The 25,026-nt window shown below is 40.8% G+C and overlaps 1 protein-coding gene across 4 annotated transcripts in view; it reads left to right on the forward strand.

Moving 5' to 3' along the window:
• npr1b (natriuretic peptide receptor 1b) overlaps positions 1-25,026 on the forward strand; it is a 142,114-nt gene that overhangs the window by 56,596 nt on the left and 60,492 nt on the right. For all 4 annotated transcript variants that reach the window (XM_060921864.1, XM_060921863.1, XM_060921867.1 and 1 more), the window contains one exon: positions 5,589-5,724. In XM_060921864.1, coding sequence (XP_060777847.1) covers positions 5,589-5,724 — 136 coding nt within the window. The remainder of the gene's footprint in view (positions 1-5,588; positions 5,725-25,026) is intronic.

Below are 25,026 nucleotides of genomic sequence, written 5' to 3' on the forward strand. Positions count from 1 at the left end.
CTGACATTAAGTTTTTTATCAGTGGAGCCATCTCCAAAAGCTATGCATATCTACATATTTATACATAATTACACATAAATTTTCTATACTCTTGTCAGAGTAATGTCACTCCTCACACCACTTGTGCTTTTGTCATAAGATTGCCTAATTACCCCATGCCCTGAGAGTTTAGCCTTTGGTAAACAGATGGTAGACAGATATTTACCATTATCAACTTATAGGAAGTGCCATATGGGCTTTCGTTTGGCACCATGATCGTTGACCTTGCGTGACCTTGGAAGGTCAAACTCAAGGTCATGGGTTTTCAAAGGGTTACAAATTTTAAACGGTTAATGATAGCCAGATGTTTACCATTATCAACATATAAGAAGTCACACATGGGCTTTCAGTTGCCACCATGACCTTTGACCTTGAATGACTTTGAAATGTCAAACTCAAGGTCATGGATTTTCATAGGACTATAACCTGACAGCTGATGATTGATAAATATTACCATTGTCAACATATAGGTATAAAATAAGTGCTGCCGGGCGAGGTTTGTTTTGCCTGGCAACACTTGTCTGTGTTTACATTTAGATTTTTAGGCATACTTGGACTCGGGTGATCAAAGTTTTGCATGAGTTTATGTTTTGACTGGATGCTTAATTGATTGAGTTCACTGCTCACATTTAGTTCCGTTAGTTAAAATAATGTACATGTTGCACACAACAGAGCATCTTTTAGTTATGTGTGAACCTGAACGACATCTCTCAGGCGTCATGGACCTGACCCCTGGACAAAACTGTGTCTCTCTGACGATTTTCTGTTAGCTTGTGTCGGCTGCTGTAAGTATCCCTTGCAAGCATGTATTTGTATTCAGTGCCTTGCATGCATACACACACACACACACACACACACACACACACAAGTCTGCATTCGATGACTTCACCTCATCCATCACCCTTGCGGACAGGTTAGTACTCAAATGCCGCTTTTCCACTACAAACGCGGCTGAGTTGGGCTGAGCCGTGCGGTGCTGAGTTGGGCTGAGTCGGGCTGAGCGGGGCTGTTGGAGTTGCATTTCGACTACCACCGTGCTGAACCGTGCTGGCTGGAAGTGGGTGGACACATTGGGTGGAGTTAGCGAAAGTGGGTGGACGTCACGTGATGTCGTTAAGCGGCGCAAACAGTGACATCAGTGAGCTTTTAAGCGGTAGTCTCACGACCCGGATAGTAAACAATAAACATGGAGGACATGGAGTCGTTAGTGTTGCTGGTCTTGGTGCTGTGGCTTGTTGTCACCGACAACGCCAACAGATACTGGCAAGAGCGTATAGATGAGGCGAGGCGCATAAGGCTTCAGAAATTCTCGTAATTCTTCTTCTTCCGGGTTTACGGTGTTTACAGATCCTAGCGTGCTCACGGGGCGTGTGTGGGCGTGTGAGGACACTCCTCCTCACCAATCAGTGCACAGGGGAGTGTCTGCTCACGCCCCCAGCCTCACTCAGCTCGGTTTGGCTCGCTTCAGCCCCACTCCAAAACCGTGCGAGTTTTGGGTGCTGAGCAGGGCTGAAGCGAGCTGAGTCATGCTGTTTTGAGATAGTCGAAACGCGAGCCGTGTCGGGCTGAAGCGAGCTGAAGTGAGCTGAAAAAGGGTAGTGGAAAAGGGCCAATAGAAAACGTGTGGAGGAGAGAAAAGGCTATTCACTGCTCACACAGGCAGCACTATTGCCCTTACTTTATTGCAACTATTCAGTTGCTCTTCACTAACTTAGATGCTAATTTATTGATTACTGTAATTAATACTTCTGGAATATTTTTATATGTAAATATGTATCCTCAGGCCCTGATTTACCAAATTTGAATGTACAGTCCTGTGCAAAAGTCTTAGGCCCCCTATTTTTTTCATACAAACTTTGTTATAGATTTCTATTTTATGACTTCTACATTATCGAGTCCGTACAAAAACATTTTCGAGTCCAAACGTTCGTTTTCTCATCTCATTATCTCTAGCCGCTTTATCCTGTTCTACAGGGTCGCAGGCAAGCTGGAGCCTATCCCAGCTGACTACGGGCGAAAGGCGGGGTACACCCTGGACAAGTCGCCAGGTCATCACAGGGCTGACACATAGACACAGACAACCATTCACACTCACATTCACACCTACGGTCAATTTAGGGTCACCAGTTAACCTAACCTGCATGTCTTTGGACTGTGGGGGAAACCGGAGCACCCGGAGGAAACCCACGCGGACACGGGGAGAACATGCAAACTCCGCACAGAAAGGCCCTCGCCGGCCACGGGGCTCGAACCCGGACTTTCTTGCTGTGAGGCGACAGTGCTAACCACTACACCACCGTGCCGCCCCCAAACGTTCGTTTTCCAGCACAAAAGTAAATGTTACAGGGGAAAAAAAATGTTTGTATCTGAGCAGCATATTACATAAGAGAGTACTTTTCAAGTGAAAAAAGAAAGCATAATGAAGGCTGCTGGGTTTTGGTGCAAAATGAAGAAGCGAGTGCGACAGTCAAAGTGTCCAGAAGAACTGTGGCTGGTTCTGTAAGATGCTCAGTAAAACCTACAGCTCATTTCCTTATCAAACTGCACTCACTGTACCTGAGACTACTTTTTTTTTTTAAAGCAAAGGGTCGTCTCACATGAAATATTGACTGTATTTCATTTATTATGGCTTACTGCTGTTTATAGTATTTTTTTAATGTTGAAACATTTCATTTCATCATTTTTAAGCCATTTTTTGGTCTACAGCACTTCTTTACATGTGCCTAAGACTTCTGCACAGGACCTGTGTAAAATAACAGCTGCAAACTGGTGTACTGATGATCAGGGTCTACTGAGGATTCTGTCCTTGATTTTCTGTTTATTTTTTGCAATCTGTCTTAATGAAATATGCAATTTAGCGCTACATAGAGGTGCAAAATACAGGGCAAAGAGATTCATTTAGTATCCGTATAGAGCGTCTCTTCAGGTGTGGCAATTTCACAAACATATTAATGGTTGAGAATTTCTTTATCCTCAAAGCAGATAAAATGTTGTCCGGTGGCCAACCAGCTGATTAAAATAAAAGGCCGTGTATCTGTCTGAATGATATGTTCAAATATAAAACCCCCTCTTGTGTATTGTTTTGTACGTAAGCCTCACAGCTCCTGGGTCCCTGGTACAATCCTGAGTTCAGGTTACTGTTTGTGTGAAAAGTTGCATGTTCACATGGGTTTCCACCATGTCTTTCAGTTTCCTCTCACTGTACAAAAACACGTAAAAAGGGCAGCTTGGCTATGCTAAATTATTCTATCCACATTCACTGGATATGAGCAATCGCACACTCTGATTGGCTACTCTACGACTAGGATATCAGCTCATATACCGTGTGTAGAGAAAAAAAAATGGCGGAGTGTGTTGCTGAACCAACCGAGGAAGAAATAAAAACTCTACTCGAAAACAAAACCCCAAAAAATACAAAAAAGCAATAAAATATGGAATAAAAGTATTTCATGGTAAGAATGTATCTTTTTTTTTTTATTTTTCAAGAATTATTAGCGCGACAATTATCGTCAGGCCATAATTATCGACACCTTTTCAGATTTACCAATAAAAAAACAATTTTACAAAGGTGAGTTTCAGTTACAACAGTTATTATCGGTTAATTAATCAATCTGAAGACCCACCTTTGCCCTTTGATCTTGTCGTCTGATGACGCAGCTCGTTACCTGAGATGGAATTTTTTTTTCGCACGATCAGCAATTTGAGGAAAACCCGGACGTTTTCATCGCAGGTAAGCATGGTGGAAAGATCATGTATGTTTTTACTGATAAGATTCACTGATATTTCATGATCTGCTTGTTGAAACCTACTTTGTTTCTTACTCTTTCATTTGACAGTCGCCGTTTTGTATCTGAACGCACATTTGAGAAGTCACGTGAGGTGTCAATAATAGTGACCACTTTCACCGGTGTCCACCATTATCGACACCCTGTGGAATTAAGGGACGTTTGGAACTGTTATGGATTGATCTTTGTGTAACATTGTTGAAGTAGATGAAGTACTTTAAGAAAAATAAAAGTGCTGTGATTTATAATATTTTTTTTCTGATTCATAACAGAATGGAATGTTTATAGAGTATTTGGAATCTGATTGCAATAAATAGAATTTGACCAGAATTAAATTCCGAGCATATAAAAAATTACATGCTTGAAATATTCAGATTTTTCTATTCATTCAGAAAATTTTTTTTGCAGTTTATTGTAAATTATCTAACACATACAATATTATATATTACAATATCAGTAGACATTTTATATTTTTAGATATAGAAATATAAAGTTTTGGTTTGAGGAATGACATGACCTTTGACCTGTTGACATTTATTGGTAAACTACAAAACTAGAAATTAATACAAACAACAATGAATGATTAAAAAAAATGTGATTTACAAAAATACTTAAAGTGGGTAGAAAGTGAAACAAAAAGATTTTCTGACACAGGTTAAACATCATTAGTTCATTTGTTTACAAACATTAGAATTGCTTTCTCATTTACGTAAGCACCGACATCCATATATTTATATAAAAGATATTTTGTACTAAATATAAGTCTATGTAAAACAAATTGTAAATAAAAACTTTATTTTGTTCACGTAATGCCACACATACTGATTTTTTTTTTTTATAAATAATCATCTGGATGTCGATAACTGTGGACAAAGGTGTCGATTGTGGAACTGCGTTGATAACTGTGGACAAAGGTGTCGATAATTGTGGAACGGCGTCGATAACTGTGGACAAAGGTGTCAATAATTGTGGAATGGTCTCGGTAACTGTGGACAAAGGTGTCTAATTGTGGAATGGTGTCGATAACTCGACAAATGTGTCGATAATTGCGGAATGGTATCACGTGATCTGAGATGCTAAGTAATCAGGATTCAACTCATTTTTTTTTCCAGTGGAAGTTTGAGTAATTATTCATGCACAATTTACATATTGAAAGTCTTTTCTACTTTTGCAACGGCCAAAAGATCATTAAGGTGTCAATATTTGTAGCTGCTGCTCTATTAGTGTTTTTCACAAATTGCTACTGTCATTTCGCCGGTTTGTTTACATTCTAAGCGGAAATGATTTTGTTGGACGTTTTGTATAAAGTTTTATTTATTGAATTTGCTAAAAATAAAAATGCCCTGTTTCTCAAACTCCAGTGAATGTGGATAGAATAAAACAGTTATTCCACTCAATCTCATGGCTTATAGCCGAGTCGGTGCTATGTGCCTCATCGGCTATCAGCTCATGTACGACTCAATTTCGTGGAATAACTGTTAATTACCCCAGGTGTGAATGACTGTCCAGATTAGCACTCCATGAATACTGTGTGAGCTTGTGTACATGAAGATTTCCTTGAGGTTGTTTTTTTTTTTTTGTATGATATTTAATGTGTTAATGTGTTCTCTTTTTCTATATTTATTTCTATATACTGGGTTAAAGTGATTATATTAATTTTATTAAGAATAGTTCAGTATGGTCTAATGAGCACAATGTGTATTCATATATTTCCGAATTTGATTTTTGAGATGTCTGACATTGATTTATGAATTTGTTTTGCAGAAGAACATAATAGCTGGAGGCTTCTATGATGGCCTAATGCTGTATGCTCATGCGCTGAATGAGAGTTTAGCAGACAGTCAGGGCCGACTGTCGAGAGAAAGTGTCACCAAAAGGATGTGGAATCGAACATACTATGGTGAGTCACTCGATGATAACTGCATGATTCGTGCTGAAAGCTCTTAGAACACAGGATCAGGTTCACCCTTTCGTCCAGAATTAGCTGAGGTTTATCTGGGAAAAGTATCGAGTCAAACTTGTACAGGCTGCTTATCTTTATACATAAAGTTGTAAGGATTTTGTTGCTTATTGAACCGACAGGTGCAAATAAAAGAATCAGTAATATTATTATTATTATTATTATTATTATGTGAGTGCTCCAAATGTACAAGAGGATGCATGACAAGGTGGGGAAAATAATTCATTTGAAACTTTGTGGCAAATACAAGCTGGAAAGAAAGGAAAAATGGTAGGAACATTAGCCAGAGAGTGTTTTAGAAAATTAAGATGTCAAGATATTATGGGATGTAAATGTGCAGTGTCACCATTTGTTAGAAGCCAGAAGGCCGGACATTGTAGTAATTGAAAAGAAAGGCAAAAAAGTGTGCAAGATTATTGATATTGTAATCCCAGGCGATTCCAGGGTCCATGAGAAGGATAGTGAGAAAATAGAGAAATATGAAGAGCTCAGGAGAGAAATAGCTTGACTTTGGCAGATAAGAGGTAATGGTCATCCCAATGGTAATAGGTTTGCTTGATTGCGTCACGGTTGACTTCAGCGAATGGGTAGAAAAGCTTGGAATTAAAATGGCAACATCGATGTTACAGAAGACAACACTGCTCGGAACAGCAAGGATACTGAGAAGAGTGCTTGAAACCTGATTGTGGAGAAAAAATGAACGCCCAGGACCCTTGTTCATTTGTTATGACCCGCTTCTTGGCTAAAACTGGCAAAGATCAGCCTGTGAAGAGGAAATTTAAAAACAAAACAACAAAAAAACAATAATAATAATGGGGTGGTACAGTGGTGTAGTGGTTAGCGCTGTCGCCTCACAGCAAGAAGGTTCTGAATTCGAGCCCAGCGGCTGACGGGGGCCTTTCTGTGTGGAGTTTGCATGTTCTCCCCGTGTCCGCGTGGGTTTCCTCCGGGTGCTCCGGTTTCCCCCACAGTCCAAAGACATGCAGGTTAGGTTAACTGGTGACTCTAAATTGACCGTAGGTGTGAATGTGAGTGTGAATGGGTGTCTGCGTCTATGGCCCTGTCCACACGGCAACGGATTCAGGTGAATCTGATAAAATTTTTTATCGTTTTGGCCTGGCATCCACACGGCACCTGCGTTTTGGGTGCCCCAAAACGAGAACGGGTTCCAGAGTGGAAAAATCTGGCAACGGCGCCGTTGCGAAGTCGTCTGGATGAGTAGAACGGATTTGTTTACGATGACGTCACAACAACATGACTAGAACAAGCAGCACTCTTGCTGTTTTGTATGAACCACTGCATTGCATTCACTTTTGTATACAGCTTTTCTTTTAAATAAACAAGTAACTGAACCATTTCTTGAATTTCTTTTTTTATTGGATAAGACTGCTTTTCAAAATGTTCACACACAATATAAAAAGTTATATAAATTATATAAAAATGCTTTTCAAAATGTTCACACACAATAAGAAAATTAAGTTATATAAAACTATGCACACTAATAAAACTAATTTGTACACACAGAAGGCACGATTTCCTCGCGTAGTCGCAGCCATCTTCTTCTTGCTGTTGTGTGTTTGTTCCTGTGAGTGCTTCACACTGGGTAGAAGAAGGGGTTTATGCGCATGCGTCCTACTTCTTCTATTGTTCTGGTGTCTCCGATGGGACCATCTTACAGCGCACGTAGAGATGTGGCATGTGTATTGCATCGTTTTCAGCAAGCGTTGCGTTGCCATATGTACCTGATATTTTACTGATCCGTTGCCCATGTGGACGCGATATTTTTTTTAATAAAATCTCGTTGCCGTTGTTGTGTGGATGTAGCCTATGTGTCAGCCCTGTGATGACCTGGCGACTTGTCAAGGGTGTACCCCGCCTCTCGCCCATAGTCAGCTGGGATGATAGGCCCCAGCTTGCCTGCGACCCTGTAGAACAGGATAAACAGCTACAGATAATGGATGGATTAATAATAATAAAAAAAAGGTTTTGGTATTTTGGAGCCCCTTGATGTGTGTGTGGTAAATTTAGTGGCTCTTATTCTTCCAGGTTTATGTATTTGTATACAAATGGTTACACCTTTATTTATTCATTTATTTATTTAACTTTCCATGAGCAGGATTTCACTAGCTGTAAAATTCAGAGCATCAGTGATCATACTGAGAATCCCATGTATCTAACCTGTGTGTGATCTGTGAGATCGCTGAGCCAGCAGTAATGATCTGAAACTATAACATGGTGTTACTTTCCTGTTCACCCATTTAAATACATCTCTTGAGCAAATTACATGACATATATGAGAGATCCGTTAGGCTTCAGAGCTGTTTTGCTCGTGCCCTGAGTCACTCCTTCTCCCTCCTTATGCCTCTCCTCCTCCTCTCACTGTTAAATGCCAGGTGCTTATTTTAGCTTATTTTAGGGCGAAAAAAATGCCACTCACACAATTGTTTGGATTATTTTTGAACGGATTTCTTCTTTGATTGATTATCTTAGGTGTTCCAAGTATTTGCTCTCCCCACAGAGCTGAATTAAGTATCGTGTGGTCACTGGCTGTTATGCCCCAGGTCAACTTCCCCAGGCTTCTGATCAGTGGCATCACCCGCACAAACCTGCTTCGTGTCATCCACAGTTTGTTATTATTATTTTTTCCCCGATTTGTCTTTGAGGTTTTGCCAAATCATTTATTCTACTTTTCTTATCACAGCTAGTTATAAAGGTAGTTATGCAAAATGTACCTTCTTAAAGGTGGGGTATGAGATTTTTTCAGGAGTATTTTTTACCATATTGCTTGAAAAGCTCCTCACACCCATGTTGCAAGCAGTACAATAGAAGGTTTGACCCAAAACCGAAATATTTTAATCCAGTCTACAGTGTAAAATAAAGGAAAAACGCCATCCAATCATATCGAGGTACCACCTCAAAATGATTGGATACTGACACGTCAATCAGACTGAAGCCCGCGAGCAGCCCGGCCCTTCTGTGTGTATGTGTGAGAGAGCGAGCAGCCCCTCCCCCAACCCGCGCGCTGAGCAGGGAGAGACAGAAATGCACAGAAAAAGGTCCCTCCAAACAACGGGGATTTACACGAAAACGGAAGGAGATATTCACAAAATTCTTTCACAGTGAGCGCTACAAGGCTCTCCTGAACACACTGATGTAATTTTTTTGTCTGTAGTGTAAAAACTGAGGTCACTAGAGCGAGTTAAAAACGAGTGACTTTTCTGCCAAGTTTATAATGGCAGTCTATGGGGCTGCGCACCTGTCCTCTCCTCACTTTCAGGCTTCTCATTCAAAAACTGCAAGTCCTATCATGTAGGTAGACACATTGTGTGAATCAGGACAAGTGTGGCTACTACTTTTGAGAAAATTATGTGTGTGGAGTGAAAATTGGGGCTGAAAACACAGTTTAAATGAGAAAGTTTGAACTATTTTTCCAAGCTCTCCACACTCTAACTTAACGAGACGCGGGGGGTGGGAGCATGGCGAGGGCGGGCTTGTTTCTTTTCAAAATATGGCTTGCGGGAACCGTTATTCCAAAATCTCATACCCCACCTTTAAGCTCTCAAAAATGTGGCAGATCACAGAATCCAGGGACACATGTCGGCCCGGGGGCATTTTGAGTTATTGACAGATTCAGAAAGTACAGTTTCTAAGCTTTCCAATGATGCCTTCCATGTGGAGATCTGACAATATTTGAAGAATGTGTGGCCTTTTGAAAGTGTATACTTCTTAAAACAGAAAAGGGAGAAAATCGCCCTCAAAGTTTTCCATCTCAGCTACTCTGGGTGTAGGGCGGGCACATAATGGTGCTCATCTGCATGACATTAAGGAAAGCCCTACCCCCTACGAGCTAGCACGATACTACTTTCATGTCAACAAAGATCACCACGTCAATTTTCCTTCCATGCAAAGTATGCCCAACACAATTATGAAGTACAAAAATAAGTCCTAAAGTATACTTTAACGTTTTGTGATTGAAAAATTACTCACACCGTAAGAAAGAAAGAGAGCACGATGATGACACAACTAACACAACACTAGTTTCATGTAAAGCCTCGGTCACAACCGGCCGTATGTGCTCCTACAGCCGGTCTACACGCAAAAAACGCAAGAAACACACGGAGAGCGCGTGTGAAAAGCACGAGAGCGCGCGTGTGATGTGCTGATTTTCGAGCCGCAGACCGGCCGCAGAGGTTCTTTGTCATGTCAAACAAACTCTACAGGCGCTTACGTTTTTTTCAGGTTGCAAGACAAACTTACGGCCAACGCGCGTATTTCTCCGTGAACAAAAAAAAAACCGCAGCGATTTGGGAAACGGCAAAAATCACACGGCCAAAAAATCGTACGTCCGGTTGTGACCTAGGCTTAACCAAACCACAACACTCTCCGTTACATGCAAAAATAACCACACAGCCTTAGATTAATAAACTCACCCCATCAGAAAGAGAAACGGCGCCTTGCACACACCAATGCCTCCGATGGAATGTAATCCTAGAACGGTCCGTGTATCATCCGATCATTCAAGTATTCCATTCAATCTGGAAAACGAGGTTGCGTTTTTTTTTGCTAGAAATGGTGATCTCCGATGTAAATACCGAGTGTCTGTTTGCTTCGCGGTGTTTGCTCCTCTGCGCTCTGTTTAGCTTGCTCATTCCATAGTGAAATCACACGCCTGTATGCAGGTTAAGTAGCCATGCGCTCAACTCGGATCATACAGCTGATTCGCGGAAAAAAAACCCAAAAGACTTAAATCATCATGTGAATGGCCCATATGGTAATTTACCCACACCCCCCAGCAGGCTACAGTCCTGACAAAAACGAGACAATTTGCAACAAAAAATGTATGCTTTTCCAACAAAACAATCTATTATCTGAAATACTGATTGCATTCTTCAAGATCTCAACTTGCACTTGATGGAAAAAAACAAAAATCACAAATTTCGAAAAAAAAATGCTTCTTTTGCGATTATCTCAGATTCGTTTCGGCCGACATGTTAACCTGGATTCGGTGAGGGGTCACAAATATCCTCCTGCTAATTCACCATGCCAGCGACTAAGACGACCATTAACCTGTCGGAGTTAGTACAGCATGAAAAGAAAACACACAAGACAAGATGTTTTTCCTCATTGTGGACAAGAGTTTTATTTTAAGAAGACACATGTGCATTGAATTGCACAGTTCCTTCTTAAAAGTAATTTTTATACACAGCTGAAAAGCTTCTTTTTTTTTAAATACAGGTGCTGGTCATATAATTAGAATATCATGAAAAAGTTGATTTATTTCAGTAATTCCATTCAAAAAGTGAAACTTGTATATTATATTCATTCATTACACACAGACTGATATATTTCAAGTGTTTATTTCTTTTAATTTTGATGATTATAACTGACAACAAATGAAAACCCCAAATTCAGTATCTCAGAAAATTAGAATATTGTGAAAAGGTTCAATATTGAAGACACCTGGTGCCACACTCTCATCAGCTAATTAACTCAAAACCCCTGCAAAGGCCTTTAAATGGTCTCTCAGTCTCGTTCTGTAGGCGACACAATCATGGGGAAGACTGCGGACTTGACCGTTGTCCAAAAGACGACTATTGACACCTTGCAATACAGGGCAAGACACAAAAGGTCATTGCTAAAGAGGCTGGCTGTTCACAGACCTCTGTGTCCAAGCACATTAATAGAGAGGCGAAGAGAAGGAAAAGATGTGGTAGAAAAAAGTGTGCAAGCAATAGGGATAACCGCACCCTGGAGAGGATTGTGAAACAAAACCCATTCAAAAATGTGGCGGAGATTCACAAAGAGTGGACTGCAGCTGGAGTCGGTGCTTTAAGAACCACCAGCACAGACGTATGCAAGACATGGGTTTCAGCTGTCGCATTCCTTGTGTCAAGCCACTCTTGAGCAAGAGACAGCGTCAGAAGCGTCTCACCTGGGCTAAAGACAAAAAGGACTGGACTGCTGCTGAGTGGTCCAAAGTTATGTTCTCTGATGAAAGTAAATGTTGCATTTCCTTTGGAAATCAAGGTCCCAGAGTCTGGAGGAAGAGAGGAGAGGCACAGAATCCACGTTGCTTGAGGTCCAGTGTAAAGTTTCCACAGTCAGTGATGGTTTGGGGTGCCATGTCATCCATACCTGTCAACTTTGAGGTTTGAAAAAAAGGGATATTTCCCAGATTTTTAACTCAAAATAAGGGAAAATTTCGGAAAGTCATACCCTTCACCAAAAGTGGGTGTGTAGTTGAATGGGGGGCAATTTTCTATCTAGTATTTGTGATTTCCTGTACTCTGGTGCATGCTGGTGATAGCCAAGACCCAAACTCAATATGCTTATGGTTTATAGAGTGCATTTGTGAATAAACTATACATTTATTTTTATTTGCTTTCAGTGGTACCAGTTATTTCCCAAATTAAGGGCTAAAATACGTATCTTATGTTAAAATAAGAAAGGTCATTATATAACCAGTCAATAAATTCAATTCCATTGCAATTTATTTATGGTTTTACCATAGTCATGGCCTCGGAACGATCGATAGATAGATAGATAGATAGATAGATAGATAGATAGATAGATAGATAGATAGATAGATAGATAGATAGAGTAATATAAAACCAAGAGTGATTTAAAATGGGTAAGTTTCAGTTAGAAAATAAAATAGACAATGAGTGGATGAAACAGTTAATACACCAATTAGTTTACACTAGGCTATTTATGAGGTCTTAGCCAGGACATACTTAATGTAAACATGTGTAGCTTACCTTTGATTATTTGGGAGGCTTTCGTTTTCCCCATGGAAAATTTCTTTGTGATGGAAGAGTCTGGGAACATTCCAGCCACGCACTTGTTGAAATCATCAAAGAAAGAGAAGCTAATGTTTTTCTTAGCTATTAGCATCGCCATTTTCACCTCAGACCTAATCAGTGTTCCCAGATACTGCTGACGTTTTCCAGCCCAAAATATGTTCAAAACCCGCCAAAATGCACTTGAAACCGCCCAACTTGGGCGGGAAACCGCCCAATCTGGCAACACTGGACCTAATCACTTGTTCAGCCTCGCCTCCGGACGTAGTTATGTAATTACTGATGTCTGAGAGGGCGGGGACGTGAATTCATGGCCTGACTTCCTGCTGTAAACTCCTGTCAGAGGCGCGTCATGAATTCTGGACCTACCGACTTTTTTATATTGTGAAAATACGGGACTTTTATATAATGTCAAAATACGGGATATTTTCGGGAAAATAAAAAAACGGGAAGACAACGGGAAATAAGTCAAAATAAGGGATTTCCCGGGAAAAACGGGAGGGTTGACAGGTATGATGTCATCTGCTGGTGTTGGTCCACTGTGTTTTCTGAGGTCCAAGGTCAACGCAGCCGTCTACCAGGAAGTTTCACTTCATGCTTCCTGCTGCTGACCAACTTTATGGAGATGCAGATTTCATTTTCCAACAGGACTTGGCACCTGCACACAGTGCCAAGGCTACTACTACCTGGTTTAAGGACCATGGTATCCCTGTTCTTAATTGGCCAGGAAACTCGCCTGACCTTAACCCCATAGAAAATCTATGGGGTATTGTGAAGAGGAAGATGCAATACGCCAGACCCAACAATGCATATCAGAGCAACCTGGGCTCTCATAACACCTGAGCAGTGCCACAGACTGATCGACTCCATGCCACGCCGCATTGCTGCAGTAATTCAGGCAAAAGGAGCCCCAACTAAGTATTGAGTGCTGTACATGCTCATACTTTTCAGTTGGCCAACATTTCTAAAAATCCTTTTTTTGTATCGGTCTTAAGTAATATTCTAATTTTCTGAGATACTGAATTTGGGATTTTCATTAGTTGTCAGTTATAACCATCAAAATTAAAAGAAATAAACATTTGAAATATATCAGTCTGTGTGTAATGAATGAATATAATATACAAGTTTCACTTTTTGAATGGAATTACTGAAATAAATCAACTTTTTCATGATATTCTAATTATATGACCAGCACCTGTATATAAAATTTACTTAAATTGACTGGTTTTCATATTTCCACTATGTTTCTTTGATGGAAGGCCATTACAGACTGTTGAACATATGGCCTGTTTAGTTCTTAATCTTTTTTATTAAAGCGATCCATGAATCATTCATTATTAATGCATCATGCATGAATCTCTCCACTGGCATTGGCCCAGTTCAGTTGGTATGTCTCAGCCTTGGTATTGTCTCCTTGAGACATTGCTTTCTGTCTGCTTCCCTACTTATCTCTGTCCATGCATCTGTTCCTGCCTCTCTGTCTTCCCAACATTAATCACTTTGTCAGGGTCTCCTCTTATTTCTTCTTTTAATGTTTTCTCCCTCGTTGTGTCTTCGTGAATGTGGCTCTTGATGTACTTGATAAGAGGAGAGCTGTTCTTGGTAATGGGTGACTGAAGCCAGAAAATTGCAGAATCACAGTCGGTGTTCTTTATTTATGACACGACGTATCATGCTGCTACTATTTTTTAATTTGCATTAGCAGCGCTGGAGCAAATTGTTACTCTCAGTCAGGATCTTTCTACTTTATTTATTTATTTATTTATTTTTGACGCTATTTCTCCCTCAGTTTTCAACCAATCATCACCAAATTTCACATGAACACTTCTGGACTGAATTAAGTTGCTATGACCTTTGGTGGCAATCCGGATCAATGAACCGGAATGTGCCAGGAAAAAACGGGCTTTTTTTTCTCACTAAGCACCATTCTCTATCTCTTACCGTTCCAGGTCTATAGGGTACGGTGACCAGACTTCCTGTTTTGTAAGAGCTAGCGCAAATCACTGTGACTTTAGTCACAGTATTGATCTAGTTTTTATTATTATTCTCCTAACATTTTTTAGGACACTATTTGTCCCTCAGTTTTCAACCAATCATCACCAAATTTCACACGCAGAATACCTGTTGCTATGACTTTTGGTGGAGATCCGGATCACTCCATGAAAAATGGGATTTTTTTCAATCATTTATAACTCTGTCAATTTTCATCCATCCATTATCCGTAACTGCTTATGGGCAATTCCATGTAAATGTCAACCTCACCATGCAAAATTAAAGCAACATGTAATACATCAAAACCACTCCCAGAGATCTCACCTAGGCCTGTATTTTACAGATGTGAATAAGTTGAACCAATTTGTAACCAACCTAATATGTCACTGTCAGTCTTTCTTTCTTATAATGTAAACCCCAAGCTAAAATCAACTTTGATCATGTACAATTCTATATTATTGCCACAAGCCACAGAAATGTATGCTAAAATCCACAAAACAGCAAAACAATAGCCATCCTAAATATTATTGAAGAACTTTGATAGTTTTAGCTGATATTTAGAGAGTTTTTCAAAGCGTTATGGTGGTTAAATTGCTGATTTTCTAAACATATGCCATGTCTATTTCAGACGCGTCACATCCATAACGGAATTATGTCACATCCATAACGCTGATTTTTTCTTCCTAGATTCTGCTTGAAATAGAAAATATTTTAAACAAAGGCTTTTTTTATTTTCAGCTAAGACTCCTTTATTAAATGCATGCCTGCATTTGGATATTATGTTTGCAATTTCACAGAGTTTGATGAATATGTGTAGTCACCCTGGAAATGGGGTATTTTTTCCGTCACATCCATAACGCATGTCTTTTTTGGCATTTTCTAGAGTTCTAAATGTACTATGGGAATTCTTTTTTTCCCATGACTTCTCCAATATGAGAGGTCTTAAAAATATACAACAAATTTTAAAATACTGGAAAGGAATAAAAATTAACTAGGTCAGTTGTTGCCATTTTGAGTCCAAATGTCACATCCATAACGCTGGAATTGCTCTTATCCAGTGCAGGGTCGCAGGCAAGCTGGAGCCTGTCCCAGTTGGCTATGGGTGAGAGATGGGGTACACCCTGGACAAGTCACCAGATCATCACAGGGTTGACACATAGAGACAAACAACCATTCACACTCACATTCACACCTACGGTCAATTTAGAGTCACCAGTTAACCTAACCTGCATGTCTTTGGACTGTGGGGGAAACCGGAGCACCCGGAGGAAACCCACACAGACACGAGGAGAACATGCAAATTCCACACAGAAAGACCCCCATTGGCCGCTGGGCTCGAACCCAGAACCTTCTTTCTGTGAGGCGACAGTGTTAACCACTACACCACTGTGCCACCCCTGTCAATTTTCATGATTTTTTCAATCAGTTTTTTTTTTTTATTTTGTTCAGGATGGCATGGCGCAACTTTTCCTCACTAAGAGTCATTCTCTATCTCTTACCGTTCCGGATCTATAGGGTACAGTGACCAGATGTCCCGGTTTGTAACAACTAGTGCAAATTACTTTGACTTTAGTCACAGTCTCTATCTAATTTTGTATTCTTGTCACATTGACACTCTACTGTCATATGTTTCTTGTACTAAATTATGTTCTTACATTATAATTTTATCATCATGTCACTGTAACACTTTAATTTCCCCATAATGGTTTAAAATAGTTGATATTTTCTCATCATAGAGCAGAGCTCAAGCACTATGGTACTCGTCATACTATAGGTATAGGAAGTAAGCCTTATATGCTGTTTTTACATGGGCAGCAGGAACAAGCTGTGCCCGGAACAAGTCGTACCCACTTTCTTTCGTGTTTACATGCTTACTCTTTATCGGTGGCAGACCGGAAATTAGGCACATAAACACAAAAGTGCGCATGCACAAATCTGTGATCAGAAGCAAAATGGCAGGTATAGTCAAAGTCCTTCCCATGCCAGGACCTGGTCTTCCCAGGCAGTCTCCCATCTCAGTACTAACCAGGCCCTTAAGGCACATTGGGCAGCGCTGATCTCCGCTTCTATAGCTCTCGTCCTCTCACCTATACAGCTAGGGTTACAGTGGGGGGCTAGTCCTTTGGTAACCGTGAGAGTTTGACTCCCCACTCACATCTGTATTGCAGCATGCCTTGCCAGATGGCAGTAGGTACCTTTTTTATGATGGTCTTTGGTATGACCCAATTGTGAGTAGAACTCGCAATCTCCCAATCAAGAGTCAGGCATGTTAACCACTAGGCCAACTCGTGGTAAAATGGCGGGTATACTTACTTGTTATTGTCTTTACATATTTTGCAAGTTCATCTTAAGTCTTTTAATTTGCTTGAGTGTTCTCTCGCGGCTTGTGTCTCGGTTTAAACGCGCAGTGATTCAGCGGTAAATTGGCTCATCGCAGCCTGATTTCCCCAAATCCAGCTGGGTATCTCCATCTCCTCACAACTGGATGAGGGTAAGAACCTCCTCTTTAGTCCAGTTATCACTGCGATTGGCTTGGAAATCACTTGACTCCATCCTCTAAAGGCAAAGTTTGATAAGCAGAAGCACTCAAGAAGAACTGACCATTGAGTTTGCCGTGATGTGGTCTTGTCCACATGGTAAATGACCCAGATGAACGCTACTGCGCATGCGTAAGCCCTCCTACTTGCCACCAATTGTGTTTAGACTTTAAGCAGGAACATGTTGCACCCAGAACAAGATGTTCCCTAATAACAAGTTGTGCCACCTTGAAAAATGGAGTAAGCTGCGCTCACTGGTGTCAAATTATTCTCAAACAAATCGTGTTTAGATGGTCAGTTGCACCAGGGCCAGTTGTTCCAAGAACAGCTTGTTCTGGCGCAAGTGCACATGTAAAAGCAGCTTTACATACTACTTAATGTACAGTATTAGCAGGTATTGTTACAGAAATGTAGTGAAATTTTATGTCTAATAATTACACTGTAGGCAGCACGGTGGTGTAGTGGTTAGTGCTGTCGCCTCACAGCAAGAAGGTCCGGGTTCGAGCCCCGTGGCCGATGAGGGCCTTTCTGTGTGGAGTTTGCATGTTCTCCCCGTGTCCGCGTGGGTTTCCTCCGGGTGCTCCGGTTTCCCCCACAGTCCAAAGACATGCAGGTTAGGTTAACTGGTGACTCTAAATTGACCGTAGGTGTGAATGTGAGTGTGAATGGTTGTCTGTGTCTATGTGTCAGCCCTGTGATGACCTGGCGACTTGTCCAGGGTGTACCCCGCCTTTCGCCCGTAGTCAGCTGGGATATGATCCAGCTTGCCTGCGACCCTGTAGAACAGGATAAAGCGGCTAGAGATAATGAATTACACTGTATGGGAGAACCACCATTTCCACACATAATTCATCTCATGGAAAGACACAATATGACAAAGCTAAAGACACCAAGTTTTATTTTCTACCTTGTGGCAACTGACACATCACCTTTATTTCCCTTTCATCCCATTTTCCCTTGTTGCAAAAATCAATTTAGATAACAGTAATCAGATCCATATATCACCAGAGCTGTACTGTATATCTGTGCTCGACAGAATTAGGGTCATGTTTTCTATTCAGGCATGTTCTTATTAAACACAGAGGGGAAATTACACCTTCTGTATGTTGCAGACAGAAGAGATGAAACAGATAGCTTTATTACTGCTTATTGTTTCTTTTTCTCATCTGTGTTTTGAATGAGGCTCAGTAATTCACTGCACGGTTATTGTTTATACAAAGCTACTGAAAAAAGGACAGATTCAGCAGCATACAAAATGTGGGGGCATACAGGGTATACAGGTTAATCAGGGTTAGTATATAGGAGAGTTTTTTTCTTTGTTGTTTGTTTTTTGTAAAGGCTTTACCCCGTTTAAAACAAAACAAACAACAAAGAAAACAACTCTCATATATACTAACCCTGATTAACCTGTATACCCTGTACGCCCCCACATTTTGTATGCTGCTGAATCTGTCCTTTTTTCAGTAGCTTTGTATAAACAATAACCGCTAAATGTAATGCAATGTTATGTAAGGTGATCGCCTAGGCATTCTCATTGTGAAAAGTAAGTCACATGTACATGGACTGGCATTTAATGTTGTATTTGTTCCTTTCTATTTGTTTTTTGTCTGTTCATATTCTTTTTGGGGGAGTAAAGTCAGTTTAAAAATGCCGTTAAATGCATAGGCCTATAGGCCAAGTTTAATGACCTTGAGGTTATCAGAGGTCATATGTCATTTTACAAATGAAAAATGAATTCAGCACCCAAACATTTAACAAACAAGGCCATTTGCTAACTTCATTAATCATTTTAGTACATTTCATTCCTTAGAAAGCTGAGAAACTGGGTTCAGCTGAGACGTTTACAGGCCCAAAGTTCAATGACCTCTAGAGGTCAACAGAGGTCAGATAGAGCTCGGCATATTGCAGATTTGAATTCGGCACACCCAAATTGACAAAATAAGACTGTTTGCCGACTTTGTCTCAAAAATGCCTTTAACTCCTTAAATAAGCACTTTTTCGAATTTTGGTACCAGTCTACTGAGAGTGTTGCATTCTCCCAGATCACCCTTCTTAGGAACTTTTACAATAATCCCTTCCCGCCAATCTTTTGGTAAATGTGGTTTTAGTGCGCAGTAATGTTTCTGGTAGCCATGGTGTGTGTGCATATCAAAAAGACAATAGGAAGAGTAAAACTGAGGGCTCTGTTTTCATAAGATAAACACATCGAATATGTTTGATGATATCGTGGCCGTTGGCTGTAGTGCAGAGTGGAGCAAATCAGCAGAATCAGTGAATATATACTGTTTATATCTACTTTATACTTTACCACCTTGAGTTAATATATACTTTACTGTTAATATATTTCATGGGGGGCGGCACGGTGGTGTAGTGGTTAGCGCTGTCGCCTCACAGCAAGAAGGTCCTGGGTTCGAGCCCCGGGGCCGGCGAGGGCCTTTCTGTGCGGAGTTTGCATGTTCTCCCCGTGTCCGCGTGGGTTTCCTCCGGGTGCTCCGGTTTCCCCCACAGTCCAAAGACATGCAGGTTAGGTTAACTGGTGACTCTAAATTGAGCGTAGGTGTGAATGTGAGTGTGAATGGTTGTCTGTGTCTATGTGTCAGCCCTGTGATGACCTGGCGACTTGTCCAGGGTGTACCCCGCCTTTCGCCCGTAGTCAGCTGGGATAGGCTCCAGCTTGCCTGCGACCCTGTAGAAGGATAAAGCGGCTAGAGATAATGAGATGAGATGAGATATTTCATGGGCCGTATTCAGAGTTGAGTTTGAGTGTTAAGTCCAGGACCACGGTTTGAATTTAACCATAATATGTCACGCTGAAATTCATGTAGCAAATACATTCATCATTCAACAAATCATTTGTCATTTGAAAGTGAGCCATAGGGGTAGCTGATGAATACTTGGTCAGCTTAACCTTCAGTGTTCAAACACATTTTCACTATTTCTTATCTTTAAGTGTGCCTGTGATTTACATACTCCAATCAACTAAAAAATGTGCAATTTAAATAGAAAACATGCTTCAGTTACATTGTGTTCACTATAATTTCCAGGGGTGCCAATAATAGTGGCACATGGGTTTTTGTTGAAAATTACTTCTCGATGGATTTGTTTTTCTCTGAATAAATTTATTTCAATTAAAGGTTAGATTTTTCTCATTTTTTTCAGTGTGAGATAAAGCGACTTCACCAAAAGGTGGATTTTTTTCGAACCCGTTTTACTCATCTTTACAAGGAGGGCCAATAATTGTGGAGGGCACTGTACTATGACAGCACTGAGACGTTTCACTGTGTGTATCACTCTGCTTGTCTGTTTTCACCACATAAAATTCCACTTCCTAGTGTGAAACGATTATTCCAGTAAGCGTTGGCCACATCGTTAGTGCACATGACAATCAATACTTTTCAGGAATATATCTTTTAAAATATGAAAGCTCATCAAATGAAAGAGAACATTTACCCGAGGTACCTTTAACAGGGATGTAGTGTGGGCTAGCTAGCTGGCTAACTGATGGGCTATAAACTACGTGGACCTTCTTTGAGATCTATTTCTGCTCATGGAGAGAAATAAATTGAACATTTGGCCACGTTGTGTCTGAAATGTCACTTATTCGATATTAATTTCTTGTTTATAGAACTATTGTATAAAAACAATATCACACTCATGCTTCAACACTCAACAGCTCTCTCGCTCTCTCTGTCTCTCTCTCTCTCTCTCTCTCTCTCTCTCTCTCATGTGAGATTGCTTAAATATATTTGATGGCATTACAAGCACTTGGTGTTTAGAGAGTTGAAAGACGAGTTTCATAAAACACAATATCTTCCACTTCTGTTTTGAACAAATTGTTACATATCAGAGGAGAATTAAAGCCCTGGGCCTGCAAGCTTTATCTAGGTAACTAGGTTTCTTACCCACTCCAACAGCGGGAAAAAAAGGAACAAAAAAAAAAACTAAACACTTTCACATATGTAGGTGTATGTGGAGTTATTGTGTGATTTTGAGATCATTTTTGAGAGCGAGCCAAAACGCAAAGCATCAAAGGAAGGTCATAAGAAAGAAAGAAAGCGAAAATACTTGTGAAGCATTTGACTGAGAATGATGTTTGTATACTAACAGCACTGATAATGCTGATGATTATATGACTAAATCGGTTGTTTTAGTAACGTAACATCATTTTAATTTATCTGAATGAATCTCATCCACCCTTGCTGCACAAGAAAACTCATCTCATCTCATCTCATTATCTCTAGCCACTTTATCCTTCTACAGGGTCGCAGGCAAGCTGGAGCCTATCCCAGCTGACTACGGGCGAAAGGCGGGGTACACCCTGGACAAGTCGCCAGGTCATCACAGGGCTGACACATAGACACAGACAACCATTCACACTCACATTCACACCTACGGTCAATTTAGAGTCACCAGTTAACCTAACCTGCATGTCTTTGGACTGTGGGGGAAACCGGAGCACCCGGAGGAAACCCACGCGGACACGGGGAGAACATGCAAACTCCGCACAGAAAGGCCCTCGCCGGCCACGGGGCTCGAACCCGGACCTTCTTGCTGTGAGGCGACAGCGCTAACCACTACACCACCGTGCCACCCTCACAAGAAAACTCTTATCTTAAATTTGGTTGAGGATGATGAGCAATATAAAGATGGTCTAATTCCGTAAATTGGCCTTCGATCCCCTGAAAGTGTGTTATTTGTTACAGATAAAACATTTAATAATGTATTTATTTGCCATTTGAATTAAGTACTCTAGTTATATTGGAATGAGGAATAAAATAGTAAACATCTATGAAACTGGGTTGAAAAAAATGAGACTGGACTTATAGAAGTGTGATCAGAGAAATACCATCTTATTCCTGTATCTGTGCCTGTATGACCTAAGAGCGGGTCCTGAAAGCTGGTGCACGCAATTTAATGTCGCCACAAAATACTAAATCAAGCTCACAGAATGGAATGGTATGCATGGGGTGTAGGTTATTTTATTTAAAAAAAAAAACTAAATAATGAAGCCTTCACACTCAAGTACAGTGAAATTCCTGCTCTGCATTTAACCCATCTGAAACAGTGAACACACATGAGCAATGAGCACGCATACATACCCAGAGCAGTGGGCAGCTATGCTACAGCACCCAAGGAGCAGTTGGGGATTAGGTGCCCTTGCTCAAGGGCACTTCAGCTATGATACAGAGGGAGGGGAAAGTGCTGTTCATTCATTCGACTCCCCTCATATTTTTCCTGTCGGTCCTGGGAATCAAACCAGTAATCCTTTGGTGGCATGGTGGTGTAGTGGTTAGCACTGTCGCCTCACAGCAAGAAGGTCCGGGTTCGAACCCAGCGGCCAGTGAGGGCCTTTCTGTGTGGAGTTTGTATGTTCTCCCTGTGTCTGCGTGGGTTTCCTCCGGGTGCTCCGGTTTCCCCCAAAGACATGCAGGTTAGGTTAATATGGGACGGCCTTGGGCTGAGGTGCCCTTGAGAGAGGCATCTAACTCCCAACTGCTCCTCAGGTGCTGTTAGGATGGCTGCCCACTGCTCTGGGTATGTGTGTGTGCTCATTGTGCATCATGTGTGTGTTCACTGCTTCAGATGGGTTAAATGCAGAGAGGGAATTTCGCAAGTGTGTGATGAATAAAGTTGTGCTTTCTTTCTTTCATGGCTGCTCCAATGATTTGTCATGTTTTTGCTCATTTGCTGCACTCTCCTGTAAAGAAAGTTTGCTCATGATTGAAAGGAAAAGCTGATAGATCACTCATCTTAGCATTTTAACTCTTCATGGACATTAAATGGACAATATTGTGCATTAATTAATTAATAGTGTCACATTTTGTGTGTTTATTGGCCTCAAATGGCATTCCATGTTTTTTGTGTGTTCAGAGCCCAAAACACATGTCTCAATGTGACATATTGTATAGGACATCAAATTGTGGAGGTCTACGGAGGTCCCTGAACCCCACTTGTGAAAAGTACCGCTATATGAAACCAACCAACAAATTTCTGATTATTTTTGTAAGGAATCATTTCATGAATTAGGGTCAGAGTGCACTGTTGGACATCGCGCCACTGAGAATCAAAAGCAAATGTGACAATTCGATCAGCATTGATCTGGAATTTGATGCAATGACGTGTCCCTGAACAGCACACTGACTAATGAGACGGGTTTCATATGGACTTCAGGGTTCAGTGAGCTACGATTAACAGAGTCCAGCGAGTGGCCATGCACCTGATAATCTTCATACAGTTCATGTTTGAAGTGTATCAAGAATGATGATACAAGAATGATAAAGGTTTTAACTTAGAATGATGTATTTTGGGTGTGCGCGCGCGCGCGTGCTCTCATATGCCAAAGTTTATTCTCTCAGCTGCAGATATTGAAACAGCTGTTGATCTTTAAAATGAGCCACTAACCTGTATGGCATTCACCCTCAGCAGGATGACTAATCCAGCACGTCTTTCACTTTGAAAGGTTACAGATGGAAACGCGAGTCACACACCCTCATAGTTAGCAACAGCACCTCGCTTCTGTGTGACGTCTGAGTGCTATTTCTGTCACCAGCTGTAATTTTTTGATTGCAGCCCTTGCCCATGCTGTATTTCAGCGAAAAACACTAATTCCAGGATGATCATTAATGCAAACTGGTGGTGTAGTGGTTAGCACTGTCGCCTCACAGCAAGAAAGTTCTGGGTTCGAGCCCAGCGGCCGGCGAGGGCCTTTCTGTGTGGAGTTTGCATGTTCTCCCCGTGTCCGCGTGGGTTTCCTCCGGGTGCTCTGGTTTCCCCCATAGTCCAAAGACATGCAGGTTAGGTTAACTGGTGACTCTAAATTGATAGTAGGTGTGAATGTGAGTGTGAATGGTTGTTTGTCTCTGTGTCAGCCCTGTGATGACCTGGCGACTTGTCCAGGGTGTACCCCGCCTTTCGCCCGTAGTCTGATGGGATAGACTCTAGCTTACCCGCGAATCTGCATAGGATAAGTGGCTACAGTTAATGGATGGACAAACGCTGACATCAAATAGGCTACAAATGTGAATCAGAAATCTACAACATATCTCAAAAACTTAAAGGAAAGCTAATTTTTTTAATTGTTTTTCATTTTTAATTGTTTTTAATTGAATTTCCCAGGGTTTCTTCATGACAAAAGGAACATCTTCCTCTACTTCATAGTTTATCTACACATAATTCAAAGATGTTTATAAAAGAAATGTGGCTATACCGTACAGATATTCAGTAATCGAAACTATAAGACGAAAAATCAGCTGAAGAAGGTTTGAAACAAATGCAATCATTTGAAGTTTACATCTGAGAGGAAGGAAAATCTGTGAATTAGTGAAACATAGTGAATCATATTTATCAAACTGAGATAAAAAAAAAATGCAAATTTCCTCGTCATCTTTATTTGATCCTACGAATGTGAGAATCTTTTGCACTGGACTGTTCCTGTAGAGAGAGTGGTTCATAGGATAATTTTTCTTTCCACAAAAAAAAGACATGTAGAGAAAATAAAAGTGTTCAGCAGACTGGGAGAGAGATCTGGCCAATGATTTTTGGGTACTGAAGTGATGTTATTGTTAGACCAGGTGTGTTCAGCTCAACAGGACATCAATCTGAGGCCACGCCGATTCGATTAGTTGGTTCTCGGAATCGCCGCTTGAAGAAAATGCAAAATGAAAAAAATCAAATAAAATCGAAATCAAACTCCCACCAACAGAAAAACAGACTGCAGGTTGAGGTCACATGACGTCGAAAACCAATCAAATCGCCCTTTTCACTTTAGATAAAGACTTGTGGAAGAAACATGCCTGTGGAGGGGAATCCTGCAAAGCCTGTGTTTGTGATTGTTAGGATATTCAGCGAACAGAAGCGTAAAATCTTTGACAGGTGTGTCAAAATTCAAGAGGGGGAAAACTTTGCACAGTTGT

This window comes from Neoarius graeffei, chromosome 5, assembly GCF_027579695.1.
Source record: "Neoarius graeffei isolate fNeoGra1 chromosome 5, fNeoGra1.pri, whole genome shotgun sequence".
In the NCBI taxonomy this organism is placed as follows: domain Eukaryota; kingdom Metazoa; phylum Chordata; class Actinopteri; order Siluriformes; family Ariidae; genus Neoarius; species Neoarius graeffei.